The sequence below is a fragment of the Drosophila persimilis genome, unplaced genomic scaffold (genome assembly GCF_003286085.1).
Source record: "Drosophila persimilis strain 14011-0111.01,24,50 unplaced genomic scaffold, DperRS2 tig00000191-arrow-pilon, whole genome shotgun sequence".
NCBI classification, from domain to species: domain Eukaryota; kingdom Metazoa; phylum Arthropoda; class Insecta; order Diptera; family Drosophilidae; genus Drosophila; species Drosophila persimilis.
Genome location: NW_020825298.1, coordinates 14,309,577 through 14,326,349, shown reverse-complemented (window position 1 = coordinate 14,326,349; position 16,773 = coordinate 14,309,577). Strand labels below are relative to the sequence as shown.

General features: G+C 42.8%; 5 protein-coding genes across 6 annotated transcripts; 2 read left to right on the top strand and 3 right to left on the bottom strand.

Moving 5' to 3' along the window:
- Positions 1 to 8,964: 8,964 nt before the first annotated feature.
- LOC113565713 (Krueppel homolog 2) lies at positions 8,965 to 12,155 on the bottom strand. The gene is made up of 5 exons (XM_026988639.1): positions 12,076 to 12,155; positions 10,025 to 10,303; positions 9,713 to 9,962; positions 9,516 to 9,649; positions 8,965 to 9,448 (listed from the first exon to the last, which is right to left on the bottom strand). Exons 2-5 carry the CDS (start codon positions 10,255 to 10,257, stop codon positions 9,226 to 9,228), a joined length of 840 nt encoding a protein of 279 aa, XP_026844440.1. The 5' UTR covers positions 10,258 to 10,303; positions 12,076 to 12,155; the 3' UTR covers positions 8,965 to 9,225.
- A 145-nt stretch (positions 12,156 to 12,300) lies between these two features.
- LOC113565714 (protein-lysine N-methyltransferase CG9154) lies at positions 12,301 to 13,198 on the top strand. Of its 2 annotated transcripts, none has more exons than XM_026988641.1 (3): positions 12,301 to 12,524; positions 12,587 to 12,752; positions 12,814 to 12,957. In XM_026988641.1, exons 1-3 carry the CDS (start codon positions 12,384 to 12,386, stop codon positions 12,882 to 12,884), a joined length of 378 nt encoding a protein of 125 aa, XP_026844442.1. In that variant the 5' UTR covers positions 12,301 to 12,383; the 3' UTR covers positions 12,885 to 12,957. The 2 variants fall into 2 exon arrangements, with proteins under 2 accessions (XP_026844442.1, XP_026844441.1); XM_026988640.1 differs by having other exon boundaries at positions 12,310 to 12,524; positions 12,810 to 13,198.
- LOC6589225 (prefoldin subunit 1) lies at positions 13,124 to 13,805 on the bottom strand. The gene is made up of 3 exons (XM_002014178.2): positions 13,728 to 13,805; positions 13,499 to 13,641; positions 13,124 to 13,427 (listed from the first exon to the last, which is right to left on the bottom strand). Exons 1-3 carry the CDS (start codon positions 13,755 to 13,757, stop codon positions 13,220 to 13,222), a joined length of 381 nt encoding a protein of 126 aa, XP_002014214.1. The 5' UTR covers positions 13,758 to 13,805; the 3' UTR covers positions 13,124 to 13,219.
- Positions 13,806 to 14,410: 605 nt separating this feature from the next.
- Positions 14,411 to 15,300, top strand: LOC6589226 (farnesol dehydrogenase). The gene is made up of 2 exons (XM_002014179.2): positions 14,411 to 15,183; positions 15,240 to 15,300. The coding sequence occupies exons 1-2, from the start codon at positions 14,470 to 14,472 to the stop codon at positions 15,279 to 15,281; spliced, it is 756 nt and encodes a 251-aa protein (XP_002014215.1). The 5' UTR covers positions 14,411 to 14,469; the 3' UTR covers positions 15,282 to 15,300.
- On the bottom strand, positions 15,273 to 16,666 carry LOC6589227. Its single transcript, XM_002014180.2, has 3 exons — positions 16,584 to 16,666; positions 15,659 to 16,528; positions 15,273 to 15,596 (listed from the first exon to the last, which is right to left on the bottom strand). Exons 1-3 carry the CDS (start codon positions 16,628 to 16,630, stop codon positions 15,323 to 15,325), a joined length of 1,191 nt encoding a protein of 396 aa, XP_002014216.1. The 5' UTR covers positions 16,631 to 16,666; the 3' UTR covers positions 15,273 to 15,322.
- Between the last annotated feature and the right edge of the window lie 107 nt (positions 16,667 to 16,773).

Below are 16,773 nucleotides of genomic sequence, written 5' to 3'. Positions count from 1 at the left end.
AATAACATCACAGAGAGAGATCGAAAATAGATAGCGCCAGAATATGGCATGCTATCATTACTGCTTCAAATATATATAAATAAATTAAATAAAAATATATATAATAAATATAAATCGCGAACCAAAACATATTTATATAATAAAGAGTTGAAACTACAACAATTCCATATACCCTACCTCTCTTCAAATGCCCCTCTATATATGTGATTAAGCATTATGTCATCGACCGCACGTGTATCTTGATTTCCGCTGAGCGAACTATCAGTGCAACAATATTTACATACATTATTTATATTTCAATGGAACACTCCTGATTCCGATAAGAGTCCCTTCCTCGGCGCTTCTATAGCTCTGAAGAGTTCATTGTAAATTATAATTTCTTATGTGATGAAATGCTGAGAACCCATGCATTTGTTGAGGTATTTAATCTAAAGTATCCCCAGCCGAAGAAACAATTTCTTTTAGTGTTTCTTTGAATGAGAATATTTTGAGAATTTACTACATGAGTATCGATTTCCGTTTGTTCGGGGAACCATCAAAGGTTTGTACTTTGTTGGTTCTTAACTTGTACTGGCAGTTGCTGTCCATCGTGTCCGTCTGTCAGAGCTCTCACAGTAGTCCCAAGCGTTGGAATGGGTAAATTAGTTTCAGTTTTTGTGAATGAACACCTGCGATAAGAATGGAATCAGCAGAACCACCTTTTCCCTGCTGTAACAATCTAATCAGTACAAGCTCTAACTGAGAACCACAAATTCATAATGATCTTGCAAACTGATCGGAAACGGTGAAAGAACAGATGAAAATCTGTTTAACCTATTACGGGCCGCTCATAAAAGGGTCGTACGATTTTCATTCTTTGTAAAAATTGTACTGTTTGAAAATTATCCTTGTATATCACCCTTTTCTCTTTACTTAACAATAATAATTATTGCGATAACTTTTACCATTTCGGCGCTAAAATTGTTCAAGTATCCATTGAACCTTTAACAGAAACTAAAAGACTATTCAAAAATTCCTTTATTTTAATGCTGGAATTGATTTCAATAAGTACATTTTTTCCTGGAAAAGCACTTTAAAATAACTTTGAAACCCAATCTACAATTCAAAATGAGAACATTTTCTCAAAAAACATTTCAGATGAATTCTTAGTCATTCGTAGACACAACCTTAGCGTCTGGCCTTAGGTGCTAATTAATGTTCTAGACAAGCCACTACAATGTTAAAAACAAATCGAAAAAACCAGTTTGGAATAGCTATCGAGACTCAAAGAGCTTGAATTCAAATGCTAGAAGCAATGTGGACCCAGAAACTGCGCAATCCATAGGTGGGCTCCGTGGGGCGCTAAGCCCATTGCAATTCAGTTCCCTTTCAAAAGAGAAGCGATTGCTTTACGTAAGGGACGGCGTCGGTGATTATTTATGAACCGCCCCTCCCCGCCCCCCCGCTGCCACAATGTGGGCACAAAGTAGGTCTAATGCCTGGACTGGACTGGACAACTGGCTCTATAGACGCGTATGTATTTCCCACCGACCTTGACCAGCGCCCAAGGCCGCTCTCTGTCGTGCATTGACTCCCAGGCCGCAAGTAGTTTCTCAGCCCCCGCCCCCCCTATCCGTGCACCCACTTGAGGATCGTTTTTGTTTGGCTTTTACGACCGCACGCGCTCCGCGAACGGGCGTCAGAGAATCGCCAGCACAAGTGCAAGTACAAAATGCAATATGGAACATGTGAAAATTCAAACTGCAAAATGCAAAATACACAATATTTTAGCATTATTTATGATGACACGCTCTATTAGCAGAAACGGGGATTTACAAGCAAATTACTAAAAATGTGCATTCGTTTTTACAGAACTTTTGCTGGTTTTACTCTCAGCAGTTCCGGTGCTATTGTACGCTTTATGTTCGCCGATTAGGCGTACGTGCTCCGGACAAAGTGGGCCGTAGCCGTGCTGCTAATATTGTATATTCCGAAATATAATTAGACCTCGAAGTGAAAAGGATTGATTTATGATGGATGATAAGAATCCCTTTAGAGTTTTGGCTACGGTTTAAATATAGCCCCTGATGTCAGGTTACAAGAGAGACTTGTAAAAATACAGCAGATACGAGGGCATGGGTATAAATAGTTTGGTAAGATAGTAAATAATTATTAATGGGTTGTGTTAGACTCTAAGAATAGTTCTGTGTCTGTTTCTTTTTAGCCATCAATGAGATACAACAAAGTCAAAAGGACCCAACAAACAAAAGAAAATAAATCCACGTACACGACCTATAGACTATAGATAGGAGTAAAGTAAATATAGACGCTGGATCGGTGGATGAATGGACGTAGCCTGATTGCTTGAAATCAGGCGTAACGCTTTCTGATAAGAATCGTGTGGTCGATAGTGTGAAATAGGGGCGGATCTGACATCCGGTTGTTGGAAAGGGGGCGTGGAGAAACATAACAGATTTGTTGATAGGATAAAAGTCGCTGAAATCATTTAATATTCATTATTTGGTGAAACCAAACCCATAAAATCCAATGATTTAATTCATCTTAACTTGGCCTTCAGTGCCCTGCTTCTTTTCTAAGTTCAAACCACCCCAAAAACTCCACAAAATCTCCCCTCCTATCAGCCACTCTTTCCTTACCAATTTGTGGAAAATCTGTTTGAGCCATCGAAAGTAAAGCCTGCCTAAGGACATCAAACGGAATTACGCATTTACCCCATAAATATAGCCATTCGGACACTTCAATTGCTTAAGTTATGGCTGTAGACACGTTTTATTCTGGCTGGGTCTGTCTGTCCGTCTGTCTGTTCCTATTCAAGGACCTCTTAGCCTGGCCACATGGCACAGTTTTCATTCCTTCCCTCCATTACTCCATAATGGAAATGGATGAAAGTGTCGGAACAGCTTAAAGTGACAAGAAAAGGAATAAGCTGGAAAGAAGAGGTGGGTAGAGGTCCTTTGCTGAGATGAGGCTTTTGTAATTTATAATGAATGGATCTTATTTCAGGTGTGTACAAGTCTTGCAGAACTTCCTTCCAAGCGTTAAATATACTAAAAAAATGTAATGGAATCCAGTAGTATATGAAAACCCCATTATGAATTCATATTTGTGTGAGCTATTTTGTTATTGAGTCTGTTAGTTTTTTATTGGTCAATTATAACACGTACATACATATGTACAACCGAGTATGTATATATGTGATTACACAATCTTCCCGCATAGTCGGATTAATGAGCTTCAGTCAAATATGTAATAGGGCAATGCATTCCGTGAGTTTTCATTTCGAGTGCCTAATATATTTTTTATTGCACTTTTCTTGTTGATCTGTCGGATTATATATAGAAATATAGAAATATTTGTCTAGTTTCAAGGGTATTTATAGGTCCCTGTCGCCAAAGCTGTGACTGGGAGAGAGATAGAGAGTTCAATGACAGGTGATCGATCCGGGAATGAGTGTGCTCCTATCTCTAAGGGAACGCTCTAAAAGTGTGCTCTTAAGATGGGCATACCAGGAATATATATATTCCCAAGTATTCCCCTACAATTTCTAACCACAAAATTCCATTACACAGCGCTCCCGTCGAGGTCCCTTAACCCCAAATAGATGCGGTACGAAATCTGCGCAACCCCCATAAGAAACCCAATTAAAAGTTTCGTGTCGTTGCGTTAAAGAAAGTTTTGTCTGGGCCCAGAAACTGCCGACTACTGTTAATGTCATAAATTTCAAATTTAACGATTCCAGATAGAACACAGTACAGCGGGTTGCAGGGTTTTCCCTTAACCGTTTCTTTTCCGTATCCCCTGTTTTCCCGTTTTCCGTTCGCGTTTTATGTGCCCGTTTCCGGTCTTTATCTGTTTTCAGATGTTGTTCTGTTCAGATGTGTGTCAAATTGCCACCCACTCAGCCAGTCGCCCACTGTGGCTCACCTTCTGCCCCTTGCTCCTTGCTCAAGGTGTGGTGTGGTGCCACCCCCGTGGTACGGCCTGCACCAAGACCAAAAAATGTCCTTCCCAGCTCCGGGGGTTGCTTCTGGTTTTTTGGATGGTTTTTCCTGTGGCTTCTGCGTCTTGCGCTTGGAGTTTTCCGGCTTAGCTTTTCCTTTCTGCGCCTGGTTCATTGACCTTGCCATTTTCTTTTCACTTTCTTGACACCAAAATTTCCCTTGTCACTTCGGGGGTTGACTTTCCGCAAGGAAGAGGAGCGAGGGTGGTTTTGTGGGCAATTGACATGCGCATAATTTCCCTTTCCATGGGGTCGAGGCGGGGGCGGCTTTTCCTACTTTTGTGGAGGTGGGGGGCCCCGCACCTCATTTGGGGAGAGGAGGACTGGTGGAAGTTTTTTGATATTGTCATGGTGGGGAATACTTTATATATTTTTGTTTGTTTGCTTTTAATTTGGAGCTTTCACCGGCCGGCATTGTTTGGCTCTAATGGTCCTCAAAATTTAATGGGCTACGACAGCCGAAAAGGGGAAAATTATACGAGTGTGGAGATGAGGCGTTCCCAAATGGGGCCACCCAGAAGTTAAGTGTATTCGTAATTCCTAATCACACTCGACATTCAGTTTAGTTACTTTGCAAATCTGTTGTGATTACCAGGCAAGATTTCAGGGACTTGGAAAGAATTGGGGATAATTCAAGGCGAAAGCTAGATTGAGTTGTGTCTAAATGTAAACTTTTGAAAGGTTCTTATCGAATTTGAGAGTTTTACTAGTTCTCTTTACCTAAAACATAAAATAAGTCTGTCGTAGTAAATTTTTCTAAGCAATCCATATATTTTCTACAAGAAACTACTACATATATGTATACTCCTTCAGAAATGTTAACAAACTTGTAAATTCTTTCTTGAATTTCAATTATCATCTAAAGAAAGTTCCGTTTTCCAGTGGAATTTTCCACATTGAAGCAATAAAACTCTATAAATCGAATCGCACTTCCCCTCCAGCATTAACATCTGCATCTATCGATCCAAAAGCTACTGCCTCAAAAGTGAAGAGCAATGGGATCGATCGGATCAACCATAAAATTGCCACTTGAACAAAGATATATGGATCTGCAGCATAACTACATACATAATTCCAATCAAAACAACACTTGAGGAACCTCCCACCAAAATCTAAGGAGGGGAGGGATGAGACCCCTACCCCCAAAATAGAAGCACCTAAAAGAACACGAAAGAAAGCTCGATCAGTATGCGGCGAATGCCCCCTAAAATATGTAGAAATCATGAAAATGAATTGGAAACCAGAGCTAGAGGGAGAGAGAGAGGCATGAACACGGGGCCCACGAACTTATCTAATACTATGGATACCGTTACTCGAGGGGTCACTGGCCAGGGAGCCACAGGCCCATCCACAGCACTTGTACTCAAACAAGAACCAGACACAAGCACACGAACACGCACAAGCATGCTTGGATTACTCTCCCCAGCCGGTTATGTCACGTCCGATTGGGGGGAGGGAAATTCACCGTTGGGACATTTCATACGATTTGAGTGCAAGTCGTTTGAGTGCAAATTCAGTTTGTTGCATGCGGGGATATTTATTTCCAGCACTGATGTGGGAAATTTGTTCGGGTTTGAGAGCATGTTTGAGGGATGGGAAATGGTTGTCCCTTTTTACCGAGGAGTGTGGGTAGTCTGAGTGGAGTGAAGCTCGTTGATTTCCCAGCGGGATGTTTTCGGTTTGAGGGAAGGGAAATGGTTGTCACTTTGTTTGAGTGGTATTCTGAGTGGAGTGAAGTGGTGGGATATTGCGGAGATGGGAGAAGTTTGTTGAGGCATTATATCAATAAAAACTGCAAAGGAAATAAAAAAAGAGCAAACGAGTACTTTGGGATGATGTCTCTCTTTTCTCTCTCCGTCTATAGATTTAATTCTTTCTAGAGTGGTCTTGGAACGATATTTCATACGAGTATTTGCATGGTACGGTTTACGGTTATTCGAAGAGCCTGCTAATAAGAATTCAAATCCATCGACCATCTAGTTTAGACCCTTATCAATCTTCTGTATGTGACATGTACATACCTCTTGACAACACACACAGACCCATTGCAAAAACCCACCCACCCTTCCGCACGCTCAAATTCCCTTTTGCCCAGCCATCAGCTGTTCGTTCGAGCTGCGCAAACTCCAGGCGACTACGCAATACAATTGAAATTGCTTCGGGGAGAACGCGCACAGTGCGTGGTGCTCTTAGAAGAAGTTTCCGCAGACACCACCACCAGAAACACTGACAACAGGGAAATTTCGGGTTTTTTTTTTTTTGGGAAATACTTGAGTCGTGACCCATTTTCAGTAGAACATTTGATGGAGTTCAAAGACCTCACGGCCGTCCGTCGCTCAATGTGTTTGCGTTGTGTGGTGTGGAGAGGAGCGACGAGTGACGGGGGTCGTCGGCGGACAGGCAGGGGGACGGACTGGCGGACTGGCGGACGGACAGCTGAGCGGACAACCCCAAAAAGCCTAGGGCTTAATTTTCAGCTGTGCTTTCTGCCTTTCGCTTTCTGTGTCTAATTTAATTCTTATTTTCTATTACACACACACAAAATGCAACTGTTTTTCGGCTGTTTTCGGTTTAGATGCGTATGGTATGGGGGCTCTGTCATGATGTCATTTTAGAAGTTTGTTTTATATTCTTCTGTGGGGGGCAGGAGGCCGGCGAGGGTGGAAATGCATAATCAGCATTCTGCTTTATTTATGCGTACATTTTATGCGTGTCCCAAGCTGAGGATTGGTAGGGCGCTCTGCAATCCCATATCATAATATGATGGTGGTTGCTATACAGACACCCGGCCGACCCGCCCCGTCCATGTGCCTTGGCTTGACCCATATATGCAGACTTTTGGGGCGAAGAACATACGACCAAATTTAAGTATTATTTTATTTGATGGTAGTGATAGAATTAGCATGAATTTAATCAAATATTTAGATTTGTGGTTCGTTTAGTTAGACGTTTATGATTAGATATGAGTTACTTGACGTATGGCAGATAATTTTTGCTGCGATTTATTGTAAATTGAGTATTTCTAAGGACAGATAAGACATGCTCTAGGGATAAGCTTATTTGGAAACAAACTGCGGCGGAAAATTTATAAAAAATCAATCAAATAGGCAGACCAATCCTCTGTATCTTCTTCATTCTCTACCGCAGACCGATGGATCAGTGATTCCCCCATAGCCTTTGAACTCCAAAAAACATATTGAAATCTTTGAGCACATACCAAAAACTCTCATCAAAGATGATCCACCATCTCCGGTTCAGTGCCTTCTGTAAAAACGGAAGCTACAAATCAATTTGGGGGAAAAAAGCCGCCCCCACAGCACACCCACAGACAATGGATAATAAAAAAAACTGTGAAAAGCGGTCAAAAATTAAACGAAATATAATCTTGGCCACAAAATTTCGTTGCTGCTGTCTTTGGGATGCTTTCTGGAAAGGAAAAACAAATCTTTGGACTATGGAAAGTTCAAGAACCCCATGAAACCATCAGCACGCAGACGTTTCCCATCGACACCGACACCGACACGCCATCAGCCATCGCTGGCTCACTGGCTATGCTGTTGGATGGAATGGACTATTTCCCGTACCCCATACTCCCCCCAAAACGGCCCCACCACACCACTCCCGAGAGACAGGGAAAACTTTACCCCGCACTACAAACGAAAGTGAGTCTCTCCCTCCAAGTATTTCTCCATCTTCACCCTCTTGCCGGAGACCAGAGAGCACACTTCTTTTTTGGCGCACGGCAGTAGAAGTTCATTGAACTTGAGGGCAAATCGGAAGCGGAGCTAAGCACACATTCTCCACTCTCCAACACCCACCCACCCAAACTCCACCCGAGAGCATTCGATTATTTTCCAGATGGGCACAAAAAGTGGGGTTCGGTGGTTGAAAAAGAAAGCCAGAAACACTGGCAAAACATGCTCAGATACGCGTTGGTTGGAGTTAAATTGGTTAATTTACTCATGGGGCGGCATGCCACACCCTTTGCCTCCCTCCCAACGGGCACTTTTCTTCAAAATGAAAGCGAAAACGCAACTGAATATGCCGCTTTCTGTGTTGTCTGTGTGCTTTGAAAGGGAAAATACTGTTGCATACTTCGGGGCGACCTCAATTTCTGAATACAGATTTTAAGAGAATGGTGAAAAAAGCTTTAAATGGCGCTTCTCTTAACTTAAAAGAGATCCATCAGACGATCTTGTAATGTAATATGGAATCTTAAGTTTATAATATATCAGCATTAAAATCGGAGGTGGGGCATCATTACTTTGGAATTACTTTGGGAACACCGAAATGAGAGATTTAAGAATATTAGAGATTTATTTCAACCAAATCTTTTACTAAGACAGGATTCATTTAGAGAAATCTTAGTTGAGCTTGTTTTGAGAGGTTTCTTACTTACTTGATTACTTATTTAAATCCATTGGAAATTTAAGGGTCGTGTCTATCAAGCGTTGTAACCGTATAGTTTTAGCTATACCTCTAAATGGGCTTTCGTAAAACCAGCTTTTCTCCTTTAAGTGGGTTAAATATAGTCCAGTTTGGATGTGCAATGGGAGACTAGCATATACATATTTGGCAAATAGCAGTAGTTGATAGGAAATCCATGCTGACTTTTTCTGCTCGGGGCTACGTCCTGGCTGTGTCGAGGTATTACAACAACAGATCTCTCTATATGTACATCCTTTAAAATTTACTTATACGTGTACTCTTGATTGACTCACAAAATAACCAAAACATCTACCATCTTGAACATTTTCTGATTTATTTAAGTTTACTTTACTCTGTTTCGTTTTGTTCACTTAATAGTTTTACACATTCATAAAAAATATATGTAAATCATCTTCATTGTCATCTTCAGTTGTCCAGGTCGGTTGTTCAGTTTTAAATAACGTATAAATTATAGCGAAACAAATTATAACTAATTTGTTACTCTTTTGAATTTAATGTTAATAATACGCTTTGAATATGTGTCGTGAAAATGTGAGTTTACTCAGAAATTACATGCCAAAACGCGTCGGATGGTAAAAGAAAAAGACAACAAACCGATTTGTGAGGGCCCCTATACGGAAATGGTGTAATGCAAACAACTTTTTGACTAACAAATAAAACCAAATGAACCCTAAACACTTGAATGAGCGTCTGTGTGAGTGGGTTGGTACAATAGTTAAATAAGCTTATTTAGATGTCCTTAGTAGCGTCCTCCTCCAGCAGTGGTTCTGTTCTCCTTACTGAGGAGGCACAGGCGTTGGCTGCGGCGCCAATCGGCTAACAATGGCAATGCCCCCGCGAATGATTTTGGCGATGGCAGGAGGAGCACGAGCGGCCAGCGTCTCGAAGGTGATGCGCAGCTCGGCAAAGGCGGTGCGAGGATAGGGATTGCGGCGTGAGGTATAACGCATCACCACATAGTGATAGTAGATAATTGGTGTCATCAGGCCCGCGTGGCTCCTAAAAGGGCAACGAAAAGGATTATAAAACATTCAAGAAAGCAACGAAAAATTAACCAAAAACTCACATAAAAGTAAGAACAATAGCATAGGGCATAATGAAGATCTCGCAGAATGCTGTGGCCTTCAGTATGTTGGCCGCCTGGAACTCCACAATCGAGATGATGAAACGGGCGCCCCACCACGAGTTCTGGCCAATCAGCTATAAAATAAAGCACAACAATTAAGCTATGGTCAATCAAGGACATCTCCTTAGCATGCTTACATCCAACAACTTAAGTGAATAGCTGGAGGCGTGCAGCACAGAGTAGAGCAGCACGGGGACCAGGACCAAGAGCGACGGCCGAATGTTGAAGAAGATCAGAGAGTACACCATGTAGTGACACGAGTCTTCGGCAAACAATTTGCTCAGGAATTCGCGACTGAACGAGAAGGCGGGTACACGTTGATGAAGACGCAGGGCAGAGATGGCCGCATTGGCCAACAGAACCTTGGTGAAGGAGCTCTGTTGTGAACTGTGGAGAAGATATATGAATTAAACATGCTGTTCTTTTCTGTTCTCTTTTTGAATACTCACGTAAATACGGGCAACACATAGCTCACGGTAAAGAATATCGATAGCAGCCGCAGGGCCCACAGTGCGGAATCAATTCGATTCGTTTGGAAATGCTGCAAGAGCTTGGCCGGAGCATTCTGTGGTTGGTTCTGGTTCTGCTGCTGCTGCTGTTGCTCCTGCTGCTGTGATGTGCTCTCAGAGCCATTGGTCTCGGCGCTATCGAAGCGCGGTGGCTGGTCGGTGGATGTGCTCATTATGAACTTGTCGGTTGATCGCTGTTCACCTTACTGGATTTTTAGTCTGCAAGTCAGTCATGAAAGGGAAGAAAATACAATAGAGAAACGTAATGAGTTTACTTTCAGCGTTATCAGCGGGAATTCTGTTCTTATCGCTTCGGTATTGACCTGATAAGCTAACCCCCATACCCTGACTAGGCAACCACCGAACCATATCTAATGTCTGTGTGTGTTCTTCACCTTTTGGTGAAGTTTCTTCCTTTAGAGATCTTTCTTTCAGCATATGCTGATCCACACTCCATGAACTTATGACTCGGTCTACGACTGAGATCTTGTGCTGCTCAGGGCTTTGGAACAGCACGCGCTTTGGCTTTCAATTGAAATTTGACTCCGGTTGTTAAACCAGTCAAATGGAAAGTTGCAAACCCAGACACACTTCACAACACCACTTAAAACACAAGAATGGGCGTGTCAAAGAGGCGTTTTAATGGTCACGTTGACTCAAGATGAAATGAATTACAGACCAAACCATGTTTTGCATAGGCCACAAAAAAAAAGAAATCACAAAAGGGTTAAAACACAATGGTAAGAAGCGAAACTTAAATGCTCTTCAATTGCAGTTTATGGCTTAATATTCATTCAATTCTTTATCTCCAGCCGAAAAGGTCTTTCCTAAAACTTAAAATGCCAGCAATTTATGATGCAAAGCACAGTAAAACTTGTAAATTTCCTCGTAAAGTTTAAGAAACTTGCAATTACAGACAAGACAGGGGAGTGCAAGATGATACGACTGACTGACGTCTGGCCACAATGTGCAGTGCATGGTGTTACGAAATACACGTCGAAATATTAACACAGACAGACACAAATATGGCCAAACAGGTGGCTGCCACACAGAGTGCGAAGGAGAGAGGCAGAGACAGCAAGAGATACCACCGTACCGCGGAAGCAAGAGTTGGGTAAACAACACAACACACACCGAGAGAGTGCGGCGGCGCAGCGGTCAGTGCGGACTCCTACGTGTATGTACATGTACCTGGGATATGTGTACATAAAATGACTGATGTAGCGGGAATGAAGGCGGGTCATTAGGTGTCATTTAATATGCAAGAGCATTCAAGCGGAGGTGGGCTAAGATATGACATTACTATTGATTTTAAGGATGGGTCCTTCAAACGAACTGGGTCAACTGGTACTTCACTTTGATAATTGCCTTTGACAATAGATTTGGATTATTCATGCGAAACCAAAAAGTCACCAATCTGATAAAATTGTGATGAAATATGTATAAATAAATGACGTCACGTGGTCGGAACAGCAAGGAACACGTCAGAGGTAGAACAGAATACCCGGGCACGGGGGTACGGTACGGGTGTACACGCACGCTCACAAATTGCCTCCGATTGACATGTCTGAACTTTAAATAATAAAACAAGATCAAAATGACAAAGCAGAATGTATCTACACAGATATACTACAGACCGCGCTCAAAGTGCAGGGCCCTTTCGAAACTTTGAATTATATGCTTCCTCCACTCTCCCCAGTAACAAGCGATCGGATTAGGGCACACACAAGAGACCTGCATACTTTTTGATTATAATGCCAGCAGCACTCGGGTGTCGAATTGGGTTAATAAGGAACGAAGGGGGGTTGGGGTTCGTTGCTCCGCTCCGCGTACAGTTTTAAATGATTTTGGGACGATTTTGTCGCGTGAAGAAAGTTGGGCCAGGTATTATATTCCTCATTCCCCGTGCGCCTGCAGACAGTCAGCGTTGTCTCACACAAAATGCCGCGTAATCCAAGATGTTTTGAATTAAAATCTATCTGCGAACTTACCGTTCACTGAGCAGCAAATGAGTCCAGGGTTTCTCACTGGCGATATGGTACAAAAATTTAATACAAATTTTACACGTAAATCAAATACGTCTCGGTCTCTTCCTCTTACACTTTGAACTAGTTCTGGCTCAGTAGAGTTCCAGCACTAAATAATACCATATCTCGGAACTGTGGAACCGGTGAGATAGAAATGAACTAAAGAGCCAGCACTAAATAATGCCATAGCGCGGAACAGAGCGAACGCACATTATAGTTGAATTTATTTTTAAAATAGCCCTTTCTGCTTTGAAGTGTCAGAAAATATAGTCATGGAGGACGACCTTGCACTCCCCGCCGACACACTAGCCATTCTCAATGAATTCCTGGCAGAGCGTTCCAAACGCGAGGCCGAAGAGGAGGATCGCATTGTAAACCAGGACGGTAAGGAAGCAACATTTGAAGAGAATTGGGCAAGTTATTAAGATAACTTCGAGTTTTGGCGTGCTAAACGTGTCATATTTTATATCTGCAGCAATTGAGCCAGTTCTGGTATAGCAAAAAGACCAAACTCACAGTACGTAACATTGTTGCCAAGCTATTGAAGGAACAACCAAATAAACCCGAAGAACGCAACTACCGCATAGCTTTGCTGTCTTGTCCATCTCTTTACAAGGATATTAAAGATATATATGACCACGGTGAGGAAATAGTCAAATTCAACTACCCATCTTTGTGACCTTCTCCCTCCTTTTTAGTCAGCATCTTCGAGTACGACGAGCGTTTTTCAGCCTACGGCACTGATTTTGTCCATTACGATATCAATTGTATAGATCCAGACTATCTGATAAACCATCACAAAAAATATGATTTAATCATAGCCGACCCGCCGTTCTTGTCCAAGGAGTGCATAGAGAAAATATCTGCCATTATCCTTAAGCTGCAGAGCAGTCTAAGTGATTCCAAACTGATATTTTGCTCTGGAGAGGTAGTGGAACCCTGGCTCACAGCCTGTTTGCCGGTGCATAAGTGCAATTTCCGACCGGAGCATGAACGTAATTTGGGCAACGAGTTCGTTAGTTATGCCAACTTCAATTTGGACAATTATATTTAAAATGAACCGAATAAAATGTGTGTTTCTTGTGTGTTTGTGCGGCTACAATGGCATCTATTTCGCGACGACATCAGCCTCCTTGCGCTGTTGAACCAGCTCTCGCAAACCGTCCTCCTGGTCTTTCAATGACTTCTGCAGAAATTCCTTCTTCTTTTCGAGTAGTTCAATGGCCTTTTCACATTTCTCCTGCTTGATCTTCAGATCTTCGCGCATATTTTGAACGTCCGTAAGCAGAAACATGCGACCAACAGACATATAAACCCTGTAATAGTCGAGTAGATTTCCAATTAAGGCATAAAAGAAAAATTATAAGGGCATCACATCCAAACACACCTCGTATCATTGTCCAAATTGTTTGTGCCCTTTTCCGTCAACAGATATTTGTGTTTGCCCGTCTTGACCATATCGCATTTCATGTCGATCATATTGATCTTCTTGGATGTCTCCAATTTGTTGATCTGCATCTCGGTGAAGGCCTGCGGGAGGGGATGAATAGAAATGAGTAATGGGAAGCACGCGCTGCACGCCGGGTCTCGCCTGGAGCCTTGGACAGCGGCCTCACCTTCTTTAATTCGATGTCCATTTGTGCCATTTTGTTTGATAAATGCTTTCTTAACGTTTATTTGACTTAAATTGAATGTTTTCACTATAAATTTGCTTAAAATCTCAACACCTGCGTGCTGTATAGACCCTGAAAAACCGAACTTAGCCCACTTCAGCCCCCTCTTTTTAAATAGTAAGTGGTAAGTGGCGGAAAATATTATACGATTGTAAATTTTTCTTGTAGATTCATGCCATCTTTCCTCTGAACTTAAAAAAAACCACGACATCTCCTGAACTGCGCTAAAATTTTTATTATTTTCGGTGGAGTATTAAAATACACCTTGGGTTGCAATGGGTTAATCGTTCTCAGTTCTCAGGCATGTCTATACCATATTTTGCTCATTTAATATAGTATCTTCATAGTTTTCTGAACTGTTGTTAAAATTTAATTAATAAAGACCTTTTCTAAGACTGATACCGATGTATCGTAAATAAACCGTCGGTTCAATTTTGAACGGCGCGCCTTATATTTAACAATTCGATTGTTACAGGACTAACATAACAGAGTATTGAAATATTTTTTTAACTGTTAAGCGCAGCGCTGTTAACATCGATGTAGAGGAACACGTTGACTGTTATCGAGTTCAAATTCCATTTGACCATTGGAGATTAACCTATATTTAATGAAGCCAAAGAAAGGCAAATTAGATGGCGCTGCCTGGTTCCAAAAGCTTACATCAGCATTTCATTCACTCGATAGCATGGAACGCTGGCAGAACAAACTCGCTGTGGTCACAGGTGCAAGCGGCGGAATTGGAGCTGCATGTGCTCGTGCCATGATTGGTGCAGGATTGCGTGTGGTGGGTCTGGCACGGCGAGAAGAAAAGCTGCGGGAGCTCAGGGACACCTTGCCGAAACATTTGCAGGCCAATTTCATTCCCAGACGGTGCGACGTATCGAAAGAGGACCAGGTCCTGAGCTCTTTCGACTGGATAGAAAGGGAGCTGGAAGGACCCGATGTTCTGCTGAACAATGCTGGCATCACACGGGAAACGGAACTAGTGGCGCCGGGGAATACCCAAAAACTGCGTGATGTCATTGACACCAATGTGATGGGTGTGCTCTGGTGCACTAGGGAGGCATTCAACAACATGAAGAAGCGGGATACAGAGGGTCATGTTTTAATCATAAACAGCATTGCAGGACAGCAAGTGCTCAACTTTATCGACGTTTTGCCCTCGTTCAACATATATCCGGCCACCAAGTTTGCCATAACAGCAATTACGGAAACCTATCGCCAGGAGTTTCAATTGCACAAGAGCAAGGTGCGTGTGACCGGCATTTGCCCCGGGGCGGTGAACACAAACATATTCCCGGAAGAGATACACTTCTATGTGAAGGATATGGTCAGGCTGGAGCCATCAAATATAGCGGATGCAGTGCTATATGCACTGCGCACACCGCCTCACGTGCAGGTACGAAGAAATTAACCCCTTAAAATGTACCTACAATCCATATGTTTGCTTTGCAGATTCACGATATTACCATCAAACCCATGGGCGAATTATTTTAAACGTTAAATTTGGTTTATGCCAGATGTACAGATGTTTAAACCTATTCCAAGCCAGCCAGACGTTCTCGCAGCGCTTCCTCGTTCAATTTGTGCATGCATAGAAATTGGCCATTAAAGAACAAGACAGGTATATCATGCCGAAATAGCCGCAAGTAACGTACATTCTCCTTGCGGTCGATGTAAACCTTTTCCAGTCTGAATTTACCAGCATATTTCTGTTCCAATTGTGACACCAAATCATCGCACAAAGGACACGGCTTTTTGGTGTACAGTGTCAGCAGAGGAAGACCGTCCACCTGGGCGATTTTGGGTTTGCTGAAAGATACATTGATATTTTTTTTTGGGTCACTGAACAGGAAACACTCGATGGGACTCACAGCTTTTCGAGAAATATTATCATCAAACGGCCATCGCTTCCATCCATGTACGCACAGCCCAACTCGCCAGCAGGCAGGGAGTGCACCAGATGGGTGAGAAGGTGACTGGCGGTTATATGTAAATTATCGTGGGTGCACAGATTATTTCCGCTTAGGTCTAGGTGAAAATAGCTTGGTTTGGGCGGTTCTCGGCTCGTAACCAGATCCCACGTGTGGATTTGACTGGGAAGAAGAGGCTGACCGCCATGAACGTGGTACAGAGCATCTTCTCTGTTATTTTTCACAGCAAATTCACGCACCAAAGCTAGAGGCTGCAACTGAAGGCGCTCTGCAGTTTCGTATGTAGTCCAGGCCAGTGCGGCCGCTCCCAAAGTTGGCGTTGGTTCGGAGGGATCTGCCTTAGCGGTTTGTTTGCCTCTGGCCGGAGCCTGATGCACGGTCATCAGTTCATTGGCCAGAAGACCATCATCCGGTTCAAGAAACTGGCAGCGTGTATCTCCCGTGATAATGCACTGCGCCTTTCCCTCCCGGAGACTATCCAATGTCATGCGTAGTCCAGCAATCGAGCAGATATCGTCCTGTAGGGCATGTGCCTCGCAGCTCTTCAAGCCCAGCTCTTTGGCTACATTGGCAAGCCTCGCATTGCAGTCGGATGCCGATGCATTCGATGAGCAACAGACAATTAGCTTTTTGAACTCCTCTCGTGGCACAAGAGTGCGTTTCACCAGCTCATCGATGACAATTCCAGCCAGCTTCTGTTCCTCCGCCTTGAATGGTGTTCTCGGGGTACGCACAGCAGCTGCAATTACCACGGCATTGTTGTGCGTACCATCCAACTGACGGCTAAAGTGCCGTAAGAGCCTCGAAATGCTGGGGAAGAACAAAAAATCCATTATCAGTGTCCTGTCATGGCTGAATTACTCACTTTTTAGAGTGTTGCATGCGAAACCTTTCCAGCATAATCGTGTGCATGTTTAAAACATTTCTTTTATCTGATTTAACTACAATCCTTTGATTTTGAAAAGCCGAAACTGCCACAAATTTAGTTTGTTTTCCAAATTACCAGTGTGACCATACCATTCAAACCCAAACAGCTGTTCCAAAAGAAAAAAAAG

Excerpts from the sequence above, each read along its gene's own strand:
- LOC113565713 (XM_026988639.1), bottom strand. The coding sequence starts at position 10,257 with ATGAGCACATCCACCGACCAGCCACCGCGCTTCGATAGCGCCGAGACC. Across the intron at positions 9,963-10,024 it reads TATGTGTTGCCCGTATTTAC|TTCACAACAGAGCTCCTTCA; the intron begins GTGAGTATTCAA and ends TCTTCTCCACAG. Across the intron at positions 9,449-9,515 it reads GCTATTGTTCTTACTTTTAT|GAGCCACGCGGGCCTGATGA; the intron begins GTGAGTTTTTGG and ends TTGCCCTTTTAG.
- LOC113565714 (XM_026988640.1), top strand. The coding sequence starts at position 12,384 with ATGGAGGACGACCTTGCACTCCCCGCCGACACACTAGCCATTCTCAAT. Across the intron at positions 12,525-12,586 it reads CAACATTTGAAGAGAATTGG|CAATTGAGCCAGTTCTGGTA; the intron begins GCAAGTTATTAA and ends TTATATCTGCAG. Across the intron at positions 12,753-12,809 it reads TAAAGATATATATGACCACG|TCAGCATCTTCGAGTACGAC; the intron begins GTGAGGAAATAG and ends CCTCCTTTTTAG.
- LOC6589225 (XM_002014178.2), bottom strand. The coding sequence starts at position 13,757 with ATGGCACAAATGGACATCGAATTAAAGAAG. Across the intron at positions 13,642-13,727 it reads TGGACATCGAATTAAAGAAG|GCCTTCACCGAGATGCAGAT; the intron begins GTGAGGCCGCTG and ends CCCCTCCCGCAG. Across the intron at positions 13,428-13,498 it reads AATTTGGACAATGATACGAG|GGTTTATATGTCTGTTGGTC; the intron begins GTGTGTTTGGAT and ends CGACTATTACAG.
- LOC6589226 (XM_002014179.2), top strand. The coding sequence starts at position 14,470 with ATGGAACGCTGGCAGAACAAACTCGCTGTGGTCACAGGTGCAAGCGGC. Across the intron at positions 15,184-15,239 it reads GCACACCGCCTCACGTGCAG|ATTCACGATATTACCATCAA; the intron begins GTACGAAGAAAT and ends TTTGCTTTGCAG.
- LOC6589227 (XM_002014180.2), bottom strand. The coding sequence starts at position 16,630 with ATGCACACGATTATGCTGGAAAGGTTTCGCATGCAACACTCTAAAAA. Across the intron at positions 16,529-16,583 it reads CGCATGCAACACTCTAAAAA|CATTTCGAGGCTCTTACGGC; the intron begins GTGAGTAATTCA and ends GTTCTTCCCCAG. Across the intron at positions 15,597-15,658 it reads ATAATATTTCTCGAAAAGCT|CAAACCCAAAATCGCCCAGG; the intron begins GTGAGTCCCATC and ends TGTATCTTTCAG.